Source organism: Puma concolor, chromosome D1, assembly GCF_028749965.1.
Source record: "Puma concolor isolate L17-30 chromosome D1, mPumCon1.1.hap2, whole genome shotgun sequence".
In the NCBI taxonomy this organism is placed as follows: Eukaryota; Metazoa; Chordata; class Mammalia; order Carnivora; family Felidae; genus Puma; species Puma concolor.
Window position 1 is genome coordinate 47,491,057 of NC_141676.1, and position 21,529 is coordinate 47,512,585.

At 47.4% G+C, this 21,529-nt stretch overlaps 2 protein-coding genes across 3 annotated transcripts in view; one reads left to right on the forward strand and one right to left on the reverse strand.

Annotated features, from left to right (window-relative positions):
- DKK3 (dickkopf Wnt signaling pathway inhibitor 3) overlaps positions 1-13,022 on the forward strand; it is a 47,092-nt gene extending 34,070 nt beyond the window's left edge. Inside the window, exons 5-8 of the mRNA XM_086677969.1 lie at positions 8,072-8,164; positions 9,287-9,431; positions 10,379-10,535; positions 11,461-13,022. Coding sequence (XP_086534095.1) covers positions 8,072-8,164; positions 9,287-9,431; positions 10,379-10,535; positions 11,461-11,680 — 615 coding nt within the window. The 3' untranslated portion in view covers positions 11,681-13,022. The remainder of the gene's footprint in view (positions 1-8,071; positions 8,165-9,286; positions 9,432-10,378; positions 10,536-11,460) is intronic.
- A 3,746-nt stretch (positions 13,023-16,768) lies between these two features.
- Positions 16,769-21,529, reverse strand: part of USP47 (ubiquitin specific peptidase 47) — a 107,892-nt gene continuing 103,131 nt past the window's right edge. For both annotated transcript variants that reach the window (XM_086677967.1, XM_025928482.2), the window contains 4 exons: positions 21,379-21,509; positions 19,329-19,376; positions 19,107-19,237; positions 16,769-18,278 (listed from right to left, as the gene is read on the reverse strand). In XM_086677967.1, coding sequence (XP_086534093.1) covers positions 18,104-18,278; positions 19,107-19,237; positions 19,329-19,376; positions 21,379-21,509 — 485 coding nt within the window. In that variant the 3' untranslated portion in view covers positions 16,769-18,103. The remainder of the gene's footprint in view (positions 18,279-19,106; positions 19,238-19,328; positions 19,377-21,378; positions 21,510-21,529) is intronic.

Consider the following 21,529-nt stretch of genomic DNA (forward strand, 5'->3'; position numbering starts at 1 on the left):
TCTAAGCAGGTGTACCTGTCATCTCTTAAAAAAAAAAATTTTTTTTAAACACTTATTTATTTTTGAGAGGCAGAGCATGAGTGGGAAAGGGGCAGAGAGAGAGGGAGACACAGAAGCCAAAGCAGACTCCAGGCTCTGAGCTGTCAGCATAGAGCCTGACAGGGCTCAAACTCATGAACCATGAGATCGTGACCTGAGCCGAAGTCAGACACTCAACCAACTGAGCCACCCAGGCGCCCCACCTGTCATCTCTTTTAATCTGCATGACAACCTCACGAGGTTCACAATTTACAGATAAGCAAACCAAGACACAGAGAGGCTCAGTAATTTGCCCAAGATCACCCAGCTTGTAAGTGAACCCATAGTCAAGCCCAGGCATGGGCGCCAAACCTGTCTGCCCCTCATGCCACCCCAGGTACACTTGGCACCGGGTGGCCATGAGGGCGTGGGGAAATGGGTAAGCCAGCAGCGTGGCGAGTGCAGGGATGGGGCTGGAGAGGGGAGTGTGGGAGCGTGCACTCCACACAGGGACGGCTCTCCTGTATGCCCCTGACCTTCTGGTGTTGGCAGCCCCCAGTCCTGGGCGGATCAGGACGACTGTTCCCCATGGTCTGCTCTGCTCCACGGGAGCATCTCTGTTCAGGAGGGCCAGAGCTCAGACAATAGCCCCACATGCAGGTGGGTCATCAGTTTATCGCACAGACCATACCATCTGTCATCCTGGGAGCTTTCAGGGCCTAGAACCCCATGCTCAGGGCCAGGAAAAGACCACTCACCCAAACCTCAAGTAACAAGTTGGGCCTGGGGTGCCAGAGCCTAGAACTTTCTGGTTGATGGGGGGTGGGGCTCAGCCAGGAAACCATGCTCTGGTCCCTGAGGTTCGACAGCCTTCAGAATATGCCAGTGCCTCCCCACTGGCCTCCTCTCTGTCACCTTCCCCCAGGGAAATGCTGACACTCGGGACAGAGGCTGAATGCGGTGGAATCTCCAAGATGGAGAAGATATGGCGGTAGCTTGCTGGGGGCAGGGGCTTGTGTTGGATTCCTAAGGGAACAAAGCACCTCAGCCTGGGTGACTCAGATGTATTCTCTTCCAGTTCTGGAGGCTGGGAGTCCCAGGTCGAGGTGTTGAGCCCATTCCTTCTGAGAGCTGTGAGGGAAGGACAGGTCTAGGCCTCTCTCCTTGCTTGTGGATGGCCGTCTACTGTCTCATATCAGCTTTCCTCCATGTGTCTCTGTGTCCAAACTTCCCTTTTATAAGGACACCACGTCCACCCTAATAACCTCATCTTCAGTAACTCATCTGTAATAATCTTATTTCCAAATAGGATCCCCGAGGTACTAGGGTTAGGACTTCAGCGTATGAACTACAGGGCATACAATTCAACCCACGCTGGGCATTTGGAGGCAGCAGGTGCGGTGGGAAGAGTGAACCTTGGCTTGCGTGGGAAGATCTGACAAACTTGGGTTTACATTATCTTGGGTTTTCAAATGCCATTTGGGCTCTGAGCCTCAATTTCCTTACCTGCAGAATGGAGGTTGAGAAAGAGTTCATCTGTTCATTCTTCCTGTATCCTTTTCGTGAATGGCAGCCAAGCCCATGCTGGGGGGTACGTCATGGGCGCTGACCTCACAGGGTGCTGCGAGGACCGGGGAACCCACTAAGGCTCAAGTGAGTGCTGGCACATAGTAGGTGCTCTCTGAGCGTCCACTGCCATCCTCTCCCCTCCAGCCGTGGCGCACAAAGCTCTGGGGATGAGCAAGTTTCTGTCGGTGGAGGACCCCTGGGCCTCCATTCCATGTGTCCTCACTCCTTCCCGGGGAAGGAGTTAGGCCTTGGGCTGGAGCAGACACCGTGGATGGCCCTGGTCGCGAGAACGAGACAGTCTGGGGCTCCCAAGGAGAGTGGGCAGTGCCCCTGGCCAGGGTGGGAAAGCCCAGCGCGGTAGCACAAGGGCCACAGAGAAGCCACATGCCGCTCGCCTTGCAGTGTGCTGAGGAAAGCCTGACGGGGCTGCTGTGCTCTTTTCTCCCCACTGCTCTGGGCTTCTGCCTCCTCAGAGCCACTCTCCTCTGATAAACGCTGAACGCAAAATTAAAGACGCAGAACAGCACCTTTGCCATTTTCCACTATTTCATGATCGTGTCGACGCACCGGGGCTGTTTCCAGGCCCGGCATCCTGCCAGATCTCTGGTGTGCTCCCCGCCTGCCCCACCTCCCGCAGCATCTGAACTGAGCCCTGCGGGGCCTCTGGCCAGAGCTTTCTAAATATAGCTCCGTCCTCCTCCAGACTGCACAGACCAGATCCTCGGAATGGCTTCTGTCCTGACGGCCAGCCTCTAGGCTGTTTGTCAGTTGGAGGGAGGAGCGGCACAGACAGGGAGTGGCCAGGCCTGGAGAGGAGCCCCAAAGCCGGGACACTAGCGACCCGAGACCCAGATGCCCAGGGGCCATGGCCTTGGCCCTGAGTTCCTGTCTTCTGTCACTGGGGAGGTGTGTCCCTGGCAGGCTCTGCTGAGCTGTGACTGAGGGACAGGACACTGGTGAGGCTGAAGAAGGAGAAAAATGGTGATCTTCCTAGGAGGTGGAAAGAGCCTGCCTGGAGGGTTGAACTCCTGACTTCACGTCTGAGCTGGGTGACTGGGTGGATCCACCACCTTAAACCTCAGCTTCTTGGTCTGTGAAGTGGGGGTAATAAGACCCTGTTGAGGGGCTTAAAGAGAGTTTGTGCCGAGTGGCAGGCACCGGTGGGCCTCTTGTGCCAGGGCTGTTAACGGCTCTGAAGGACACTCTGTAACATCTCATCCCAGCTGCTCTGTGGCACTCAGGTGACCCCGACAGTCTACACTGCTGTGTGTCTTTAGTTTTGCCTTGGTGTAGCATGGGTTCCCTCTTCTGGTCCTAATGGTCCAAGAGGTACCCCAAGCCCAGAACCTCCCCGGCCCTTTAGATAGGGAAGCAGCCAAGCCTTCAGAACTCACCTCCTCAGCCATCCTGCACCTAGCTGGGTTCCGAGGCCCCCTTAAGACATTGGCCCACATGTGGACAGGGAAGAGGAGCTGGAACTACTAAAGAGAATGAAATCCTGCAGATGCCTGAGTGGCTCAGTTGGTTAAAGCATTAGACTCATGATTCCGGCTCAGGTCACGATCTCATGGTTTGTGGGTTTGAGCCCGCTTCAGGCTCTGGACTGGCAGTGTGGAGCCTGCTTGGGATTCTCTCCCTCTCTCTCTGCCCCTCCCCTGCTTGCCCGCTCTATCTCAAAAAAATAATTTTTTTTTTTTTTTTTTTAAGAAAGAATAGGGGTGCCTGGGTGGCTCAGTTGGTTAAGCATCCGACTTCAGCTCAGGTCATGATCTCACGGTCCATGGGTTCAAGCTCCACGTCGGGCTCTGTGCTGACAGCTCAGAGCCTGGAGCCTGCTTCAGATTCTGTGTCTCCCTCTCTCTCTGCCTCTCCCCTGCTCACACTCTGATTCTCTCTCTCTAAAATAAATAAACATAACAAAAGAAGAAACATTTTAAAGTAGTAAAATCCTGGATTTCTCAGCTCCAGACTTGGCTCTACTTAGGAGGCACCAACCCATGTCCACCACACTCCCCACCTCCCATCTACTCAGTTTTGTTTAAGATGGGAGGACCTGACCTGTTCCCAGGATAGTTGGGACCTTGCCTCCTGCAGTTAAGGAGTCTTTAGTGGAGACACTTAAACTAACAACTGTTAGGATCAGGCATAAGGCAGGGTAAAGATAAGAGTCAGAGGCTAAAAAATTTTAGCAGTCAAAGGCTTTATTTGGGAACTAAGGTCTCGGGCGAGGTTCCGTGACTCAGGGAGAGAGAGAGAGGAGTCAGGGAAGTCGCCCCCAGGTGTGGCGGGGTGGGGTTTTTAAGCTGCAGCGGTTCCGGGTTTAGGTCCGGGTGGGCCTTTTTCGCGTCAGGTCGTGCTGTCGCTCGGTGATTGGTTGACCTCCAATTCGTTCTGGCAGCTACTAGGGGCTTTTGGTTGGTTTGTGCTGGCAAGATGGCCGTCCCCTCTACTGTGGTTCCAAGGACATCCTAACAACAACCTTCTAGGAAAAGCCTGATCTTCATACAAAGAGAAGCCACTCTGCTCCAGGAACTTTACTCCTATTGGGTGTACAGGTCACTGCCCATGGATCTGACACTCTCTGGATAGAGATAAGTCAGGACTAGATAGCAAAATCCTCAAGTGTTTCCAGGGATAGAAACAGAGAGTTGCTGGTAGAGACAGCAGCCCCTGTTTAGACTTTCCTTCCGACAAGCTGGTCCCCTGGCAGGGGGGCTAGTGCTCCATGGGGATAAGGCATCAGATGGGCATGGGCTGTCCAGCTTTGTGTTGCTATGGCCACCATTTACAGAGCACTAACTCAACACAGCAGCCCTGTGAAGTGGGTCCTGTTATCACCCTCATTTTCAAAAGAGGTTGAATTAATATCCCAAGGTCACACAGGTACTCAGTGAAAAAAACCAGGATTCAAAGTTTGTGCTTTTTTGGCCTTTATGATTTCTTCACACCTTGGAGTTCCAGGGTTTCCAGGATGATCACAGTTCTTAAAGAATAGTCGCCAGGGCTGCTGAGAGGACATACCCACAACCAACAAGCTGCCGGATCATTAGAACAAAAGCACCCGGCTTTCTCCAGGGGAAGTCATGCTGAACTAACTTACCAGAGCTCTCAGGTAGTTAGCAAAAACATGTCAGCAAAGGAAACCTGTAGGTTTAGTGTATTGAGGCTTTTCAGAAGTGTTTGGCAACGTTCCGTGCCAAAAATATTTTCATATCTGGAAGAAAATGAGTTACTTTGCTGTGGCTTTGCAGGGAATGCTTTGTCATTAGGGTAAGGAAGATATTCCAAAGGATACATGTGCACCCCTCCTGATGGAGATTGGTAAATAGCAGTGCCTCCCAGGGATTGGTGCTAGTAAGGTTGTAGTTCATATATACATTTTTTTTTAATATGAAATTTATTGTCAAATTGGTTTGCATACAACACCCAGTGCTCATCCCAACAGGTGCCCTCCTCAATGCCCATCACCCACTTTCCTCTCCCTCCCACCCCCTATCAACCCTCAGTTTATTCCCAGTTTTTAAGAGTCTCTTATGGTTTGCCTGTACATATTTTTTAAATTAAAGATCTGGAAGAGGAAGCTTATATAGAGGAAAATTCCAAGTCTTCAGGATTCTTGGGAAGTGGGAAGCCAGATTAATGGAATGTGTATGTTTTTTGCTTTGGTTCCCAAATCCTTGCTAATGATCGGCATTTTGTTGGCCTGATTGCCACAGTAACAATCAAGGGGTTTCATCCATTCCACGCTTAACTATCGCGTGCCCTCTATACGCCAGGCACCGTGCTGGACACAGGCATGGATCGCACATAGTTATTCTGCTTCACAAAAGTGGAATTCTGCAGGTCCTCCATTTGCTCTTTTTATTTCTTGAGCCATTGTAAACAGTGCTACCGCATTCTTTGTAATGTCCGCCCTCTGGCATTTCCCTAAGAAGTGACCGCATATACGATCATTTAATTGGTTCCCTCTCATTGGGCTTTCACATTATTTCTGGATTACAATAAAATAACAGTATAGCCTTAAACATTCCTGTATTCCAGGACGCCTGGATAGTTCAGTCAAGTAAGCATCTGATTCTTGATCTCAGGTCTTGATCTCATGGTCATGAGTTCAAGCCCCACATTGGGCTCTGCCCTGAGAAAGAAGCCTACTTAAAAAAATAAAATCCATGGGGCACCTGGGAGGATCAGTCGGTTGAGCCTCTGACTTCACCTCAGGTCATGATCTCATGTTTGTGATTTCATGCCCCTCATCAAGCTCACTGCTGTAAGCACAGAGCCTGCTTCAGATCCTCTGTCCCCCTCCCTCTCTGCCCCTCCTCTGCTTGCACTCTCCCTCTCTCTCAAAAACAAATAAACCCTTTAAAAAATAAATCCCTGTGCTCTGATATTTGTCCATATGGACAAGTGTTTCTGAGGATAATCATCTGGAAGAGAAATTATGAGGTCGGGAGATACACATTTAAATTTTTTTATAGAAACTGATGAATTGCCTGCAAAAAACATCCAGCTCAGTTTTAATTACCCCCAAAGCAACGCCAATTTTCTCAAATCCCTACCAACATGGGATATTATAATGTTTCCTATCGCTGCTGTAACAACCATAAATTTGGTGGTTTTACAACAATATAAATTGATCATCTTATGGTTCTGGAGATCAGGAGTCCCACTCGAGACTCACTGGGCTGAAATCTTAAGAGTATCAGCAGGACTGAGATCCTTCTGGAGGCTTTAGGAGAGATAGATCCTTAGCCCATAGCCCTCTTCCATCTTCAAAACCAGTGAAGTCTGGAGTCTTTCTCACGTGGCATCACTCTGACACTGACCCTTCTTCTGCCCCCCACCTCTCCATTTTCAAAGCCCCTTATGACATTGAGCACACCTGGATAACCAGGAGTCTCTCCTTACCATCAGGTCAGCTGACTAGCAACCTGAATTCCACCTGTGTCCTTAATTTCCCCCTGCCTTGTAATGTGACGCGTCCCAGGTTCCAAGGAGTCGGACATTTGGGGAAGGGGTATTTCTCTGCCTACCACAGATACCATCAACCTTTTTAATTGGGTCCATTCTAAGTGAAAACATGGTATCCTGCTCTTTTAAGTCACATTTTTTCAAGTGTGAGGTTGAACATCTTTTTCTGTGTGAAGAGGCAGAAGGGTTTTTGTTTTCGTAAGTTGTCTGGGTCTTTTGTCTCCTTTTCTGTTAGTTTTGGGGGGGGGGGTGGGCGGGGGGTTGTTTTCAATGGAGTTAGAAGTTCTTGAGGGTAAGGACTTTTTCATATTCGTGTTTACATCCCAGTGCCTCAAGACATGGCCAGATTCAGAGAAACAATCCCTGCCTGTTGGCTCTCCTTTCTTCTCTCCCACCCCATTCTCTTCCTTCTCTGCTTTGGAAGCAGTGCCTGGACCTGGATGCTTCTGGCTGAGCCGAATGTGTCTAGGAGCGGGTGGTGGTCTTATGGCTTACTTACAGCGCCGTGGACTTCTCAGGCCGTGACAGGCTCTGGGGTTCAGACAGATTGGGGGCACAGCCCATGACCCAACCCTGCGCTGAGGCAGCCCTCTGCCCCTTTCTGAGCCTGTTTTCTCACCTGTAAAAACCACGATGGTGGCATGCTGGCATTTTAGGGTTGCTGGTATGGAACAGGACAAATATTGACCCCTCCTTTTGAGAGCAAGGACCCCTCTTGCAGAGCTGCCCCACTTGCCACGGGGAGGCCGGGAGGAAGCCCTACTAGGAGGACCCGGCAGGGTGCCAGCCCCAGGGGTGCTCCATGCCCCCTGATCCACCTCATGGCTCCACCCGACAGCAGGTAGAGATGACTTTCCCCTGCCTCTGACCTAGAAACGGAGGTGCAGAGAGGCCACGGGGCCCCAGACGGCGTGGCTAGTTTGGTGTAAGGGGACTCTTCCCGACCAGCCCGCTCCCATGGCCTCCCTCTCTCCCCCGCTTCTCCAGCCAGCTGGGCTGCAGGGCCCATGCCAGCCGCCCTCCTCCTTCCTTTGGAAGCTAGCAACTGCCCTTGCCTGGCAGCCCCAGACCCGGGACTCTGAGGAGGGGGGCCACGGGAACCCTCTGCGGCCCTTTCCTTCATGGTCAGCAGTCTGGGCTCCAGCCCCTCCTGTGCAGCCGCCTGGGGCTGGAACTCATTAGCTCTTTTATTAAATCCATCTGCTCTGCTTGGAGATGGCCCCGAGTCTCCGTGCTCCCCGCCCTGGGTATGTGAGGCGGGGGCTGCACACAGATGCCATTGTGTGAACTGGGTCGGCGTCCTGGAGGGCAGAGGCCCAGGCGCCCTGTGTGGGCGAGGGCCCCTCCCGGCCTGGAGGGTGTGGATACTGAGGAGCAGGAGTCCACATGGCCATGGAGTGAGGGGGAGTCTGGAGAACCCTGAGCCTGGGGGGGGCGTGCTGGGATAAAATGGGACACTGCGGGTTTGCTGCTCTGCCTTCCGCTGATGAAGCCACCCCCTCCCCCTCCCCAGGAGTGCATCATTGACGAGGACTGCGGGCCCGCCAGGTATTGCCAGTTTGCTAGCTTCGAGTACACCTGCCAGCCTTGCCGGGACCAGCAGACGGTGAGTGTGCCCAGAGGCGTCTGCGGCTGCAGCACCGGGTCTTGGGGGCTGGGCTGGGTCCCACAGAAGGAGACCTGGGGGAGAAGCCTTCCCGGAAGTCTTCTGTGGGGCTTTTAACCATGTCCGTGCTTGGAAGAGCCTCTCCATGCGGCCCAATGGGGCTGACTCCTGGAGTGACAAGGAAGCCATCTGCAGACCTGCCACCACCCTCACTTGCCGCATGATCTCATGGGTGACAGAGGAGGGAGGGAAGGCGGGGACCCGGTACCTGTCATTCCCCCGGGGTAGACCCATCCCCGTAGATGCTGCCAGTGACACTATTGCAGCTCCCACCCCGCCACCCTCCACCCTCCAGATCTTTCTCCCCATCTGCCCAGAGAGGGCGGAGGGAGGGCCGGAAGAAGCCAGAGGACTTCCCTGATAGAGATTCCACAGAGAAGCACGAAGCCAGGGAAGCGGGGACTCCCTCCACCCAACAGATGTTTTGGACAAAGCCATATGGGCTCATTGACTTTTCTTGTCCTTTTTCATTACCGAGGCAGTAATAACACAGCATGATAACAAGTTTGGAAAATAGAGGGCTTCTTCCTCCCCTGTCTGGTGCCAGCTGTGGTCAGGCAGCTGCAGGTGTCCCTCCAGCCTGCCACCTCCAAGTGTGACTGTGGGGCCCCGGTGTGCTCCATGCTTGTCAGTCCCGCGTGCAGCTCCACACTGTGGCACCCCCACGCCCTCCCCATCCAGATGGCCTTCCGGGCTTGGGCCTGGATTTAGTCAGCTGTTGAATCAGGCTGCTGCCTGCAGCTGTGGGCCATAAGCCACATTCCTTCCTAACCTAGGCGCCTAATAAAAAGGAGGCAAGGCACAAGTCTGTGGGGGACACACTATGTCCTTTGCAAAATCTCAAGCTACATAGGAAATACTCCAGATACGTGACTCACCCCAGGTGCCATCTTTCCAGTGTTCTCCCGTCTCTGCTCCCTTAACTTCCGCTAAAAGCCCCCAAGCCTCAGACCTCAGTTGCCTCCTCTGTATAATGGGAGCATGTGGTTAACCTACGTGTGGCATTTTCAGGGCTGGGGACAGTGACAGTACGTGAGCCAGCATGCTGTTGTTTGCCCGCAGCTCTGCACCCGGGACAGTGAGTGCTGTGGAGACCAGCTGTGCGTCTGGGGTCACTGCACCAAGGCAGCCACCAGAGGCGGCAACGGGACCATCTGTGACAACCAGAGGGACTGCCAGCCTGGGCTGTGCTGTGCCTTCCAGAGAGGTGGGTGGGCTCTCCACTGGGTACGGGGCAAGCCCTGTCCCAAGCTCCACCATCCTGGTCTTCCTGGGGCCCCATCTGTGCCAGACACACCTTTGCAGGGTCCCACCTCCTTGGCAGGCTCCCAAACACTCAGGGTGCATCCCAGCCCCACAGCCTGGCCTGAGGCAGGCCCCCACCTGGAGCGGACCACCAGGTCTTCTGTCTGTGTCTCCTGTGGACACCTAGAAAAGTTAAATCCCTTCAGGATGCATGAGCCCAGGGCAGGAGGAACAAGCCCTCCCTACTCTCCACCTCATTTCCCAGGCCCTGAAGGTAGCACCTGGCCCTGTCCTATCCTCTGAGGATGTCCCCCTTCTAGTCCTGTCTTCCATTTTCACTGGCCCTCATGGGTGAGGTCGCTCAGGCTCTTCCCTCCTGCAGTGTTTCTGAAAATGTCTCCTTCAGCTGCCTCCCCAGCTCAGCCTCTGCAGCTCCCAGCCCGCCTGGTACCTTCTGTCCCAGCCATTTTCCTCCAGGTCGGCGCTCCGTGTGGCTCCTCTGGCAGCTGTGGTTGCTCTGTTCTGTCTCATCAGACTCCTCCGTTTCCCTTCCAAGGCTTCCCCCAGGCCACACCCAACCCCAGGCCTCTGTTGCTGCTGTGTCCCAGCCTTGAGGGCCTTTCTTACACTCTTTATTTCTCCAGACCTTTGGCCTCAAAACCGAGCACAAGCCCCCCCCCCCCCCCCCACTCCAGGCAGTCCTCTCTAACTGCTCCAGCCTTCCAGACTCATTCCCTCCACAGCCCATTCTGCCATTTTGTTTCTTCTCATTTCACCTCTTTAATTTTAACCTCCACTTCGAGGTTGAGGGGCTGGAAAGTTGGGGCTCCACCCCATTTCTCTGCTTCCTTCTGTGGTACCTGCCTGCTTGGTGCTGGGCACACAGGGGTGACTTTGCCCTGGCCCTAGGTCTCTTGTTTCCTGTGTGCACACCCCTGCCCGTGGAGGGTGAGCTGTGCCATGACCCCGCCAGCCGGCTTCTGGACCTCATCACCTGGGAGTTAGAGCCTGATGGAGCTCTGGACCGATGTCCGTGTGCCAGTGGCCTTCTCTGCCAACCCCACAGGTGAGGCCCCACCTGCCCTCCCTGTTAGAGGTTGAGAGCAGATGAGATGCCACCCAGTAGGATCTCAGGAGCAGAGGGGTGATGTGGATTTAGTTCAGGGTAGGTTTAATTTGAGGTGTCCTTGGGTCATCTGGATGGAGCTTCTGATAGCAGTCAGATCTATCGTTCTGGGGCTCAGGAGAAGGTGTGGCCAGGGATACAGATGCGGAGCTCATCCACACGGTGGTTGAAGCCTCATCATGAATAGGTGACCAAGGGAGATGGTGTAGAGGCAGAAGAGCTCCCACCTAGGACCATCACTGTGAAGGACAAGCTGAGAAGTTGCTGGCAGAGATGACTGAGAAGGCACAGAGGTAGAAGGGAAACTAGAGAGTGGGCCACCAAATTGGAGGGCACCATTGATGGTGTCATAAGCTGCCGAGAAACCGTGAAGGAGAGGTGTGGCCTCTGTGCAGTCACTCCCAACCTTCCCTCCAGCAGAACCCAGGGTGGCCGGGCAGACAGACAGAACTCCCTGGCCCTGTCTCGTGATATGACAGGCTCTGCCCCGCCGTCAGGAATTGTTCCCACCACGAGGCCCAGATGGGCAGGGGGCTGAGAGGGGTGACACATTGCCATGAACTGTCGGGCCCCCAAGTCCTCAGGGCCTGCCCCAGAGAGTCTCACAGGAAGACAGACCTCCCATCAGAGGTGTGCAGCCATCCCTCTAAAAGTGGTCTTCCCTCAGCAATGTTTGTTAAAGTAAGATGTGGACAGGAAGGTGAGACTCCACTGAGATCTTAGCGGAGGGGTGAAGGTGAGTTCCAGGTGCGGGGCCTTTGCTTTCCTGCTTGGGTCTCCCTGTGTTGATGCGTCCAACTTCACACGCCCTCCCCCTGCGGGGACACATGGCCCTTGGCTGAGTCCCTGCCTGGTCTCTCCCTAGCCACAGCCTGGTGTACGTGTGCAAGCCGGCCTTCATCGGGAGCCGTAGTGAGGACGGAGAAAGCCTGGTGCCCAGAGGGGCCCCCAACGAGTACGAAGATGGCAGCTTCATTGAGGAGGTGCGCCAGGAGCTGGAGAACCTGGAGAGGAGCCTGTCTGTGGAAATGGCTCTTGGGGAGCCCGGTGCTGCCTCTGAGCTGCTGGAGGGAGAAGAGATTTAGACCCAGGCTTGTTTTGTGGGTAGACATGCAATAGAAATAGCTAATTTATTTCCCCAGCTGTGTCCTCTAGGTGTGGGCTTTACCGGGCTTTTTTCCATGGCCTCTTCCCAGTACATGTTCCCTCTGGCTTGAAACAAAATGAGGTGCTGTGTATTTGCCCAACACCCTCCCAGACTGTGCACGGTTCCCGTGCCTGGGGAAGATGGGGGTGTATGGGAGGGTGGAGGGCTGCTAAACTGGTCCAGATCATTGGCTGCTTTGCCTCTGCTGGTTGGCACCTGGCACATTTCATTTTGTTCTACGTCCCTTGGAGATTTGTTGGAGGGGAGGCAAGGGGAAAGGATGCAGATTTCCCCATGATGGGTTTTGGGGAAATGTTGACTCTTACACATGTGGAGAAGAGTGCCCTGCTTTGCAAACGTAAACCTGGTGAAAATGTAACAAGTGGCTTTTCCACGCATTTCTTCCCACAGGCACAGGCAGGCTGTGCCTTCAGCTGCTGTGGGTGACGTGTTCTGTGCACTCTGTGTTCCACGTGTCCCCGTTCTTTCATCAGTGTTACTCGGCTCCTACCTCTGTGCCAGGGGAGCAGTTCTGCATCACTTGCCAGTCCGGTGAGGAGGGTGGTGGTCTCCCCATCTGTCAGGATTTTGGTGTCTCAGAGACATCAAGTTGCTTGCCCAAGTCACACAGCTAGTGAAGATCAGAGCAAGATGCACCCAGGTGTGATTCCAAGCCCAGTGCTCTCCCCACCAGCCTCAGGGCCACGGAAAACACTCCGTAAGAGGGAGGATGGGTTTTTGTTTGTTTGTTTTTGAGGCGTATCTGGAAGTAAGGCCAACCTAGTTCACTGTAAGATTAAACTTCTGGTAGAAATAGCATTCTCCTCAGTGTGGGGGTGGCCATCATTCTAGTGGAGACCAGCGATATTGACGCTGTCCCCCTATGGCAGTTAGTTATGTTAGTGACTTTGAAAGTACTACGATTGGTGCATAAGATATATGTTAACTTGTCAGAAACAGTGATTGTAGGGCCAGGATTATAAATGAAATTTGCAAAATCACTTACCAGCAACTGAAGACCATTATAAACCACGTGGAGAAAATCAAACCAAGCAAGGCTCTATGAAATATGGTTGTAACATCCACACTGAGAGCACTGGACTGGATGCTATTCTGCAAATGGTATTTTCAGGTGCCATTGACTGTTTCCATCATGTATTCATCCAGAGTTAAATTTTAAAATTGCACATGATTGTATAAGCATGCTTTGAGTTTTAAATTATGTATAAACATCTATGTTGCATTTAAAAATCAAGCATAAATCACTTAGATGACTCCTTTATAGTTCTTGGATGTCTTCTTTCTTTTTGACTTTGAATAAATAAAATGGGAATGATCTGCATTGTCCAAAAACAAACAAAACCAAAAAACTCTTCCACGTAAGTGACTTTAACATTCAAGTGAAGCACACCGGTTTTAGCATCAAAATATTTTAGAAATGTTCACTCCTTTGTAAGGCATTAGTCTTAAGAGTGTCAATACTTCACCGTCTTCTGAAAGAGTAAATGGAATGTATATGACTCTTCTTTCCACTCAAATGCGGTTCTGGGCCAGAACATAGATCTTCAGAGACTATAATAATAAAAAGACAATATATTAAGGTCCGCTGGGGGAGGGGGCAGGCACCGGATTAGGCAGTCTACCTCTATCATATCTAATCTTCATTGAATCCACGAGTATTTTTTCATTTAGCAGATGAAAAAAAAAAAAAAGGAAGCTCAAAAATATTAAGCGATAGTGCTAAAAGTCAAATAAAAAATCTAGTACAGTAGGCCCAGGATATACTGATGATTTTAAGATCAAATATAGAGCTGATCTCTACTCAGTGTCAAAAGTCACCAGGACCACTCTACATCCTTACTACTCAACAGGTACTGACTGAGAGCCTACTCAGAACCAGGTGCTAAGATCTGCTGTGGGGCTGCCAGGTTGAGCCAGATAGGGTCCCTACCCTGGGCGCACCACAGCCTCATGGGAGATACACATTAAACCCAGCACCCACCAAAGCAGTCAACCCAATGTCAGAACGGTGATGGGAGCCCCAGAGAACACTCAGCTGCATGGGAATTGGCTCTCAGAGATCAGAGTTTATCAGGTGATCAGAAGGAACAGGAAAGGGCATTCTGAGCCAGAGCAGAGGGAGAGAGGTGAGAAAAAGGGCTGGCACATAGAGGAAACTGCAAGTAATTCACAGCGCCTGGAAGGCAAGGTGAATTTGAACAAGCGTGTGGAAATGAAGCTGAAGATTTTGTTCGGCAAAAATTTTGAGTTCCTACTGCGCCAGGCCCTACCTGCATGAGTACCAGGAGACCATGGTACATAAGATAAAGCTAAGTCCCTCCCTCACAGAATTTATGTGCGGATCCACCCTGCTCCCCCGTCCTCAGAGCCCACTTCCAGTGGGAAACTGCATTTGACAGAACACATTTGGCACCATTACTGGAAAAACAGAACCACTGCGTATTTCTCTCTCAACAAACCAGTACTCCTTAATTAAATGGGTTACTTAAGCATTATAAAAGAGGCTGAACACTCAGTTCACTGGGGAAAGAGGCAGGCTGGGAAAAAAGAAAGCGGAAAGGAAGTATGTTCCCCACTTCTCAGGCAAGGCTGTAAGGTCCACTAATCAATCATTCCTGGCCTGGTCAATTCTCAGGCTCTGACCAGTCAGAAGACCTGTTTCTCCAGTAAAGATGAGCTGGTGAGGGGATGAAGAGGCGTGCTGTCATGGGGAAGGGGCAGAGCATTTCTCCCCAGTGCTTTTTTGCCCTCCTAGCTTGGCCCCTAATGATCGCTGTGTGCTTTTCTGAATGGTCACACACACTTTCACGCACTCTTGATCTTGTCAAGTATTCTTGTTTCTAAAAGCTGACTTTTGAAAATTAACACCAGAACTAATCAGGTGGTCACATAGCACCCTTCTTCCCCACAGGAATGGCACTGAAGGAGCACCTTTGATGACATGTACTCCTAGTCTAGATGGCTATAAGCTTTATTTGGGCCATGAACTCCTTTGAAACCTGATAAAAAAAATATTTTACTAGGCCCCTAGAAAACTATACATTCCACAAAATTTTGCTTTTAAAAATGTAAATTGCCTTATAAGGCTTCTGACTGCTAATGACTAAAATATTGCCTTGTTTTTCAAAAACTACACAGACTTTAGATGCAATAGTTTTATTTAGCAAATAAAAAAAAAGCTGCTTCAGATTATCTTCTATTCCATATACTCTAGACTACAATTTGTTAAGTCACAAGTGCAAAAGAGCTGGTTAGGGTCGTGATGCTAAACAAAGGGACAGAATTCAGCAGGAGAACTAGAGTAGCCAATTGCAAAGGAAATACTAGCAAATGAACCAGAATAAATGATTTTATTGTATTCCATACATTCACAGGTCACTTCCAGATTTAGCAACAACACTGATTAGCCATGCTCAGATTCTGTGTACTCATTTAGCTTCGACCATGTAGTAAGTTTTAGCTCTCTCCTGGCCTAGAGAAGGACCACACCACCATTCCTAACTGTGTAGCCTGGCAACGATTTTTCTAGCTGTGGCAGAGCCTCACGGCCCCCTCCCCCACCATTTTCTCAGAATCTCTAAGTACTTCCCATCCATTATGAAACAGATCGGCAAATACTCTAGTGCAGGGCTCCTTTGCTCTTTTTATCTCATCGTAGCTATTACCCCTTACTTACACCTTGGTTTGACAGGTGGACTTTGAACTAGCAAGCTTCTACAGACCAGCCAGACACAGCACAGTCCTGAAACCATAGCTTCTGCTTCTCTGACCAGAATGCACTCCTCACCTTCAGCACCTGCTTCAGATATGTAGGTACTTGGTTCTCCCACGGCATGCCTGGTTGATGCAAACCCATCTCTCCCATGGTAGAAGCTCTTCAAAATCCTTGTGCGACCTCTGAGGAACGGGGTCACGATTTATTGCATGTGGTCTGTGTCCACCTCAGGAGATTCAGCAGATGAGTGATCACTAGGCCTCGCTGCCCTGCGCTTGGGCAACTGATCCACACAGTCAGTGTTCTGCCTCTTGGCTCCTGCCTCAAGTGATTCTCTGAATCTGAGGGAGGTGGATCACATTAACCGCCCTCGCATAAATTACTGCGCCCATCACCACAAACTGAGTTTGAACAATTCGTTGCTCCCTTTACTGAAATGGTCAAAGTGCAACACCGTGCTCTCACTCTATCAGGCACTGAAAAGCAGGAAGCTTCAACTTTTTTTCTATAATGAGATCTATTTTCTTCACTCTTGGTATTTGTAGTATGCCTGTAATCAGCAGCAGAAAACAAAAAGCAGGGCAGAAGGCACAGAATGAGGAGCAGGTGTGAGAACTTTACCGTTGACTCTTAAAGGAACACGAAACCAAACCAAACCAAGCCCAAAGCCTGTTTTGTTGACAACTGGCCTCTCCTGCTCCATAGTCAGTCCTCAAACGCAGAAACTCGATTTATTAACCCCTAAATTCCAAGTAAGTAGGCCTGTATCAGAACCAAAGAGTTGTCATGTCACACCAGAAAATCCAAGTGATTGGAAAGACAATTCACTGCACATGCTTCCAAGAAGCAGAGGAGACTATGAGAACGCCAACCCCCTAACGCAGACTCAGAACAGTACTTAGATGAAATTTAGCAGAATGCACACAGTTTACATGGAATAAAAATTAGCCAGAAAAATACCTTAGAAAAGATTTTTCCCCCCTGTGGATTCCAAGAAACTTTAAAGATATTATGGAATTCTCAATCATTATATTCAAACTACAAAGCCAACATCTGCTAATACTATTTTCTAATTATATCTTTCTTAAAAGGAAATAAGGTAAAAATCTGATTTTGAAATACTGACAGGATCCTCCAAAGTATTAACATCTTTTCATCTGAGAACTTTACTGTAAACGTATCTTACAGAAAGAATTATTCAATACTCATTACAAAATATTAAAGAAAATAAATCTATTCTTAACCCAGACTCTTCATCCACAAAAGTTTAATGACTAAAATAACACAACAGAATGAACAAATGTTTTATTGGCATGTTCATCGTTGTAAACAGCATCTGGCATGAAAAAGTTTTACCAAAACCTTTTTAATTGATTTTTATAAATTAGATGGCATTTTCAAAATTTATGTAGAATTGTGTTCATTGAAGTCATATTTAGCAAAGCAAAAACTTGCCCATTCTAATAGACTTTGCAATGAAATCATGTTGACTACATCAGCCTGTGCTATGACCTGACTTACTAGCAAGTTTTTTTCAACACGATGTTAAGACGCTTTCGCAAAGTTAAACTACATGTAACTACAAATCAACTCCAAAAATTAAAGTGGGACTTACAAGGGTTCGAGAAGATTCAAACTTGAAGTAAATCTTCAAAAGTAAATGTACAAAGGAAAAAACTGAAGCCGCTGAACAGAAAAACCTCATTAACAAGGGCAAATACAATTGTATGGGACCCAGCACTGAGGAACCTCACTGAGGATTACATGTACATAGACTGCTATACTCCTCAATGTACACAAATGTACATCATGAATGGTACGTGAAAAGAATAACCATGGGAAATAGTTGAACTGCAATTATGATAACTCAATAGGATCAATTTTATTTACATGCTGAATGAACGAGTGAACCATATTCTCTACATCCATAACTTAAGTACAATCAGTTATAATTACAATATTGCAGCAATTTGAGCTGCTACTTGCTGGGAGCGGTCTAAGGGAAACGTTTTGATGTTCCAGAATAATGTTTTAATACTTTGCAAAAAATGAAACAAAATAAAAACACAACTTCACAATTCTTTACTGGGTTATGGCTGGTTCTAAGAATTTCTCTCTTCAGCTCCTATTTTTGCTGCTTTCCAAGAGTCAACACACAGTTGCATTTACTTCCAAATTGTCAATGAGGTAATGTGTGTATCAGTGAAATAAACAGAAAATTCATTCATTCATGGCCTTTGCACAGCTTTTATTATGAAGCTATGAGCATCCTGTTTGAGGCTAGTTTTACTAGCGGCTATGTGCACATTCGTCCGCAATAAAAGAAGTGTACTCATTCCCCTTCCCCCTTTCCTAGTAGCAGGTTTCGCTTTTTGTTTTTTGTTTTTATTTTTTTGCACATCCCTTTTCACTTTACAGTACATTTGACTATAGTGCACAACATGATTCCAAGTCAAAACAGTGGCCCATTGGGCACTGAGCTTCTGATTGGTGAAGGGCAGTCCAATCAGTGCTGGTGTCACTGGGTTACCCCTAACCATGTCCGGCCATAACGGCACTACACAGTAGCAGTGAACCATCTAATTAAAACCAAAATCCCCCAGGGAAAATGCTACACTAGCAGAGTCAGTCTTGAGTCAGATCTTTATTTGGTGCTCCATCCAGATATATTTTTAGTGCTTTCTCTTTCCGAGGTGAGTACGTTACACGATGTCCCGTCTTCTGCAGTCGACTGCTTTCTTTTTTCATCAGTTCATTTCTTTGCTCGTCTGTTAACTCCATTAATTCTTCTGTTTTATCCCTACATTTAAAATATTAATTATATATTAGATTGGTATATCCATCTGCCTCTAGTAACTTACGCTTGAATGTTATAATGCTCCTTGGTAAGAAAATTAAATCTGATTGTCACTGGTGAAGTTAAATAATCTCATACTAAGATGTCCTGGATGGCAAATGTGTTCATTATATTAACACAGCAATGACTTCTAAAAATGGTACAGAAAAATTCCCATGCTATTGTAAGTGTAATAACAGCCACCACTGATTGAACATTTATATATAACATGTACTATGGACAGTTTTGTTAAATGCAGTAGTCCTTGTTCTCAGAAAATCCTGCAAGGCTGACATCACTGTCACCATTTCACAGATGACGAGGAGTTAGGTAAGTAACAAAGCCTAGTCAGAACTCTTATCTGCCAGGCATCAATGACTATTCTTTTTCCTCCGTATTTGTGCTGGCTCACACAGTAGCCACTTGCTACACGTGCCTACTGAAAGCTTGAGACCTACTGGAAGCGTAACACACACTATTTCTAAGAATTACTGTAAGAAAAAGAATGTAAAATATCTCATGAACAATTTTTGATATTGACTACATGTTGTGATAACATTCTGGATATAATGGGTTAAAATATTTTATTAAAATTAATTTCACCGGTTTCTTTTTACTTTTTTAAGTGTGGCTACTAGAAAAATTCAAAATGTAATGTGTGGCTCTTGTACTAAGTACTGGTCAGGGCTGCTTTATACCATAAAAAAAGTAAAGGTATTTATGGAAAACAAGATACTTATGGACAACAAAAATGTTACATCACTATGAATAACAAATACACTGTAAAGATACCTATAAAATATGACGGCACCATCATCACAAATATAAAGAGGCCAGACATTTAGGGTAGAAACTTTAGGATTCCAGTCCAAATCCTGATGAATATCAAGGACAGAAATATCGCAGGGAAAAGTTCCTCTACCCTAAGGAAAAAATAAATGAATGAATAAATCATGCTGACAGCCATGTTTATTGAGCACCAGTACCCAAAGGCAAACACTCTCAAGACTTTACCTTAGCAAATTCAATATCTTCCAAAGGAATTCCACTGATTTCACAAAGCTGTAAAAGGAAACATTTTATATGAGTTCATTTTAAAAAATAAATTTGCTTAAATAAGTTATCAACCTTTTAACCCACACAGAAATAGCTTGATGTTTTCAAAGATGGAATAAATGTTTGATATAAGAAATTAGAAAAAAAAAAAAAGCAGAAAGTGAAATCGTCTCTTGTCCACCCTGCAAATACCATGTCCCAGAAATGTCAACTTAGTATATTCCTCCTAGACCTTTTCCTATGCACACATATAAACTACATCACATATATCTAAAATGCACAAAATTATATTTATGAAACCTCTCTATATAATACTTTTATATAGCCTATATATAAGAATAGGACACAGAATAACCTCATGATCTTCAACAGCTGAACAATATACCATTTTATTCCCTACCAATGGTCACTGAGCCTATTTTTAATTTTTCTAGTTACAATGCTATACTATATATACCTTCATGAACATCCTTTCATATTTCTGCAAATATTTCTTGAGAATGAATTCTTAGATGTGGACTTGCACATCTGAAAAGCTGATAATGCCAAAGTGAAGCCTGAAACAGTGATGTCAATTTAGCCACCTATCAAAGCTGTATGAGGGGCGCCTGTGTGCCTCAGTTGATTAAGCGTCCAGCTTTTGATTTCAGCTCAAGTCATGATCTCACGGTTCATGCGTATGAGCCCCACATTGGGCTCTGTGCTAACAGTGCAGAGCTTGCTTGGGATTCTCTCTCTCCCTCTCTCTGTGTACCTGCCCTACTCATGTGAACGCATGTGCGTGCACTCTCAAAAACATATAGACATTAAAAGAAAAAAAAAAGCCGTGCGATCTTGCCTGTTTTCCCAAACTGACAACTCAAGGCATTTTATTTCCTACACTTCCAGCATTTTAAGAGGAAAAGAATGCTGTTACTGTTTTAACTTGTATTTATTCTTCAATGAATTGCCTATTCAAGTTCTTTGCCTACTTTAAAATTAGATTATTCACCTTTTTCTTATTAATGCAGTAGCTCCATATAAATACGGACCATAATGCTTCATATCTGTTTCAAATATTTTTCCCCTTCCTTGTTTTTTATCTTTGTTTATCGGTTGTTTATTGAAAAAAGAAGAAGAAGAAATTGGAGGGACGCCTGGATAGCTTAGTCAGTTGAGTGTCTGACTCTTGATTTCGGCTCAGGTCATGATCCCAGGGTCATGGAACAGAGCCCTACATTGGGCTCCATGCCCCGTGAAAGATTCTTTCTTTCTCTCTCTCCCTTTGCCTCTCTTCTCCACTCATGCTCTCTCTCTCTAAAATAAACATTTGTTAAATTAAAAAAGAAGAATTGGAGAGGAGGCTGTCTGGAAGGTTTATACTTTTATGTGGTCTTTTCCTTTTTAGTTTCTGGTATTATGCTTACAAAGATCTTTCTGTCTCTAGAACATAAAAATATTTTCAACCTTTTCATCTAGTACACTTAACATTTTATTGTATTTTTATATAAATTTAATATATTTAGAATTTATTTTTGCATTTGGTGTGAATTATGGAAACAAAGTGTTTTTAAGATGCCAATTATCCTAGTACTGCTTATGAATAATTCACCCATTCCCCAGAGAGCCACAGAATTCCAACCTTTAAATTGAAAAATGCAAAAGAGAGCTTCATATAGATCCTTTATTCAATTCCACGCATTTTAAAAAGCGTTTGGCTTTTTAAAATATATACAGCAATTTACTCTAGTAACTTCTAACTAATGCTAATTACTCAGGACAAACTTGATTCAAGTAACTAAAAGCGAGGGGTCCACTTCTGGATGGCCAAAAGCCAATGTAATTTTTCAAAGCATCAGGAGCCTAAGGAAACAAGGAGAGGAGAGTGTGTGACAAGGTGTCACAAGGTATGAAAGAGACAAAGAAAGAAAGGTTGACACGTGACTATTTGGCACTTACTTCCTAGGTTATCTCTTATGCAACACGGAGAAAAACACATATTAGTTCAATTTATTTCAAATGAACTTACCTTCTCTCGCAGCTCATCAACACTACTGCTTTCCAACACAACCTCCTGAAAGGGATCCAGCTTCATTTCCGAAGGCCTCCACCGTCTTGACAAAACTGCAAGCTGGGACATGGATTTCATCTTCTCCACCCCTATGAAGATGCAAGATTAG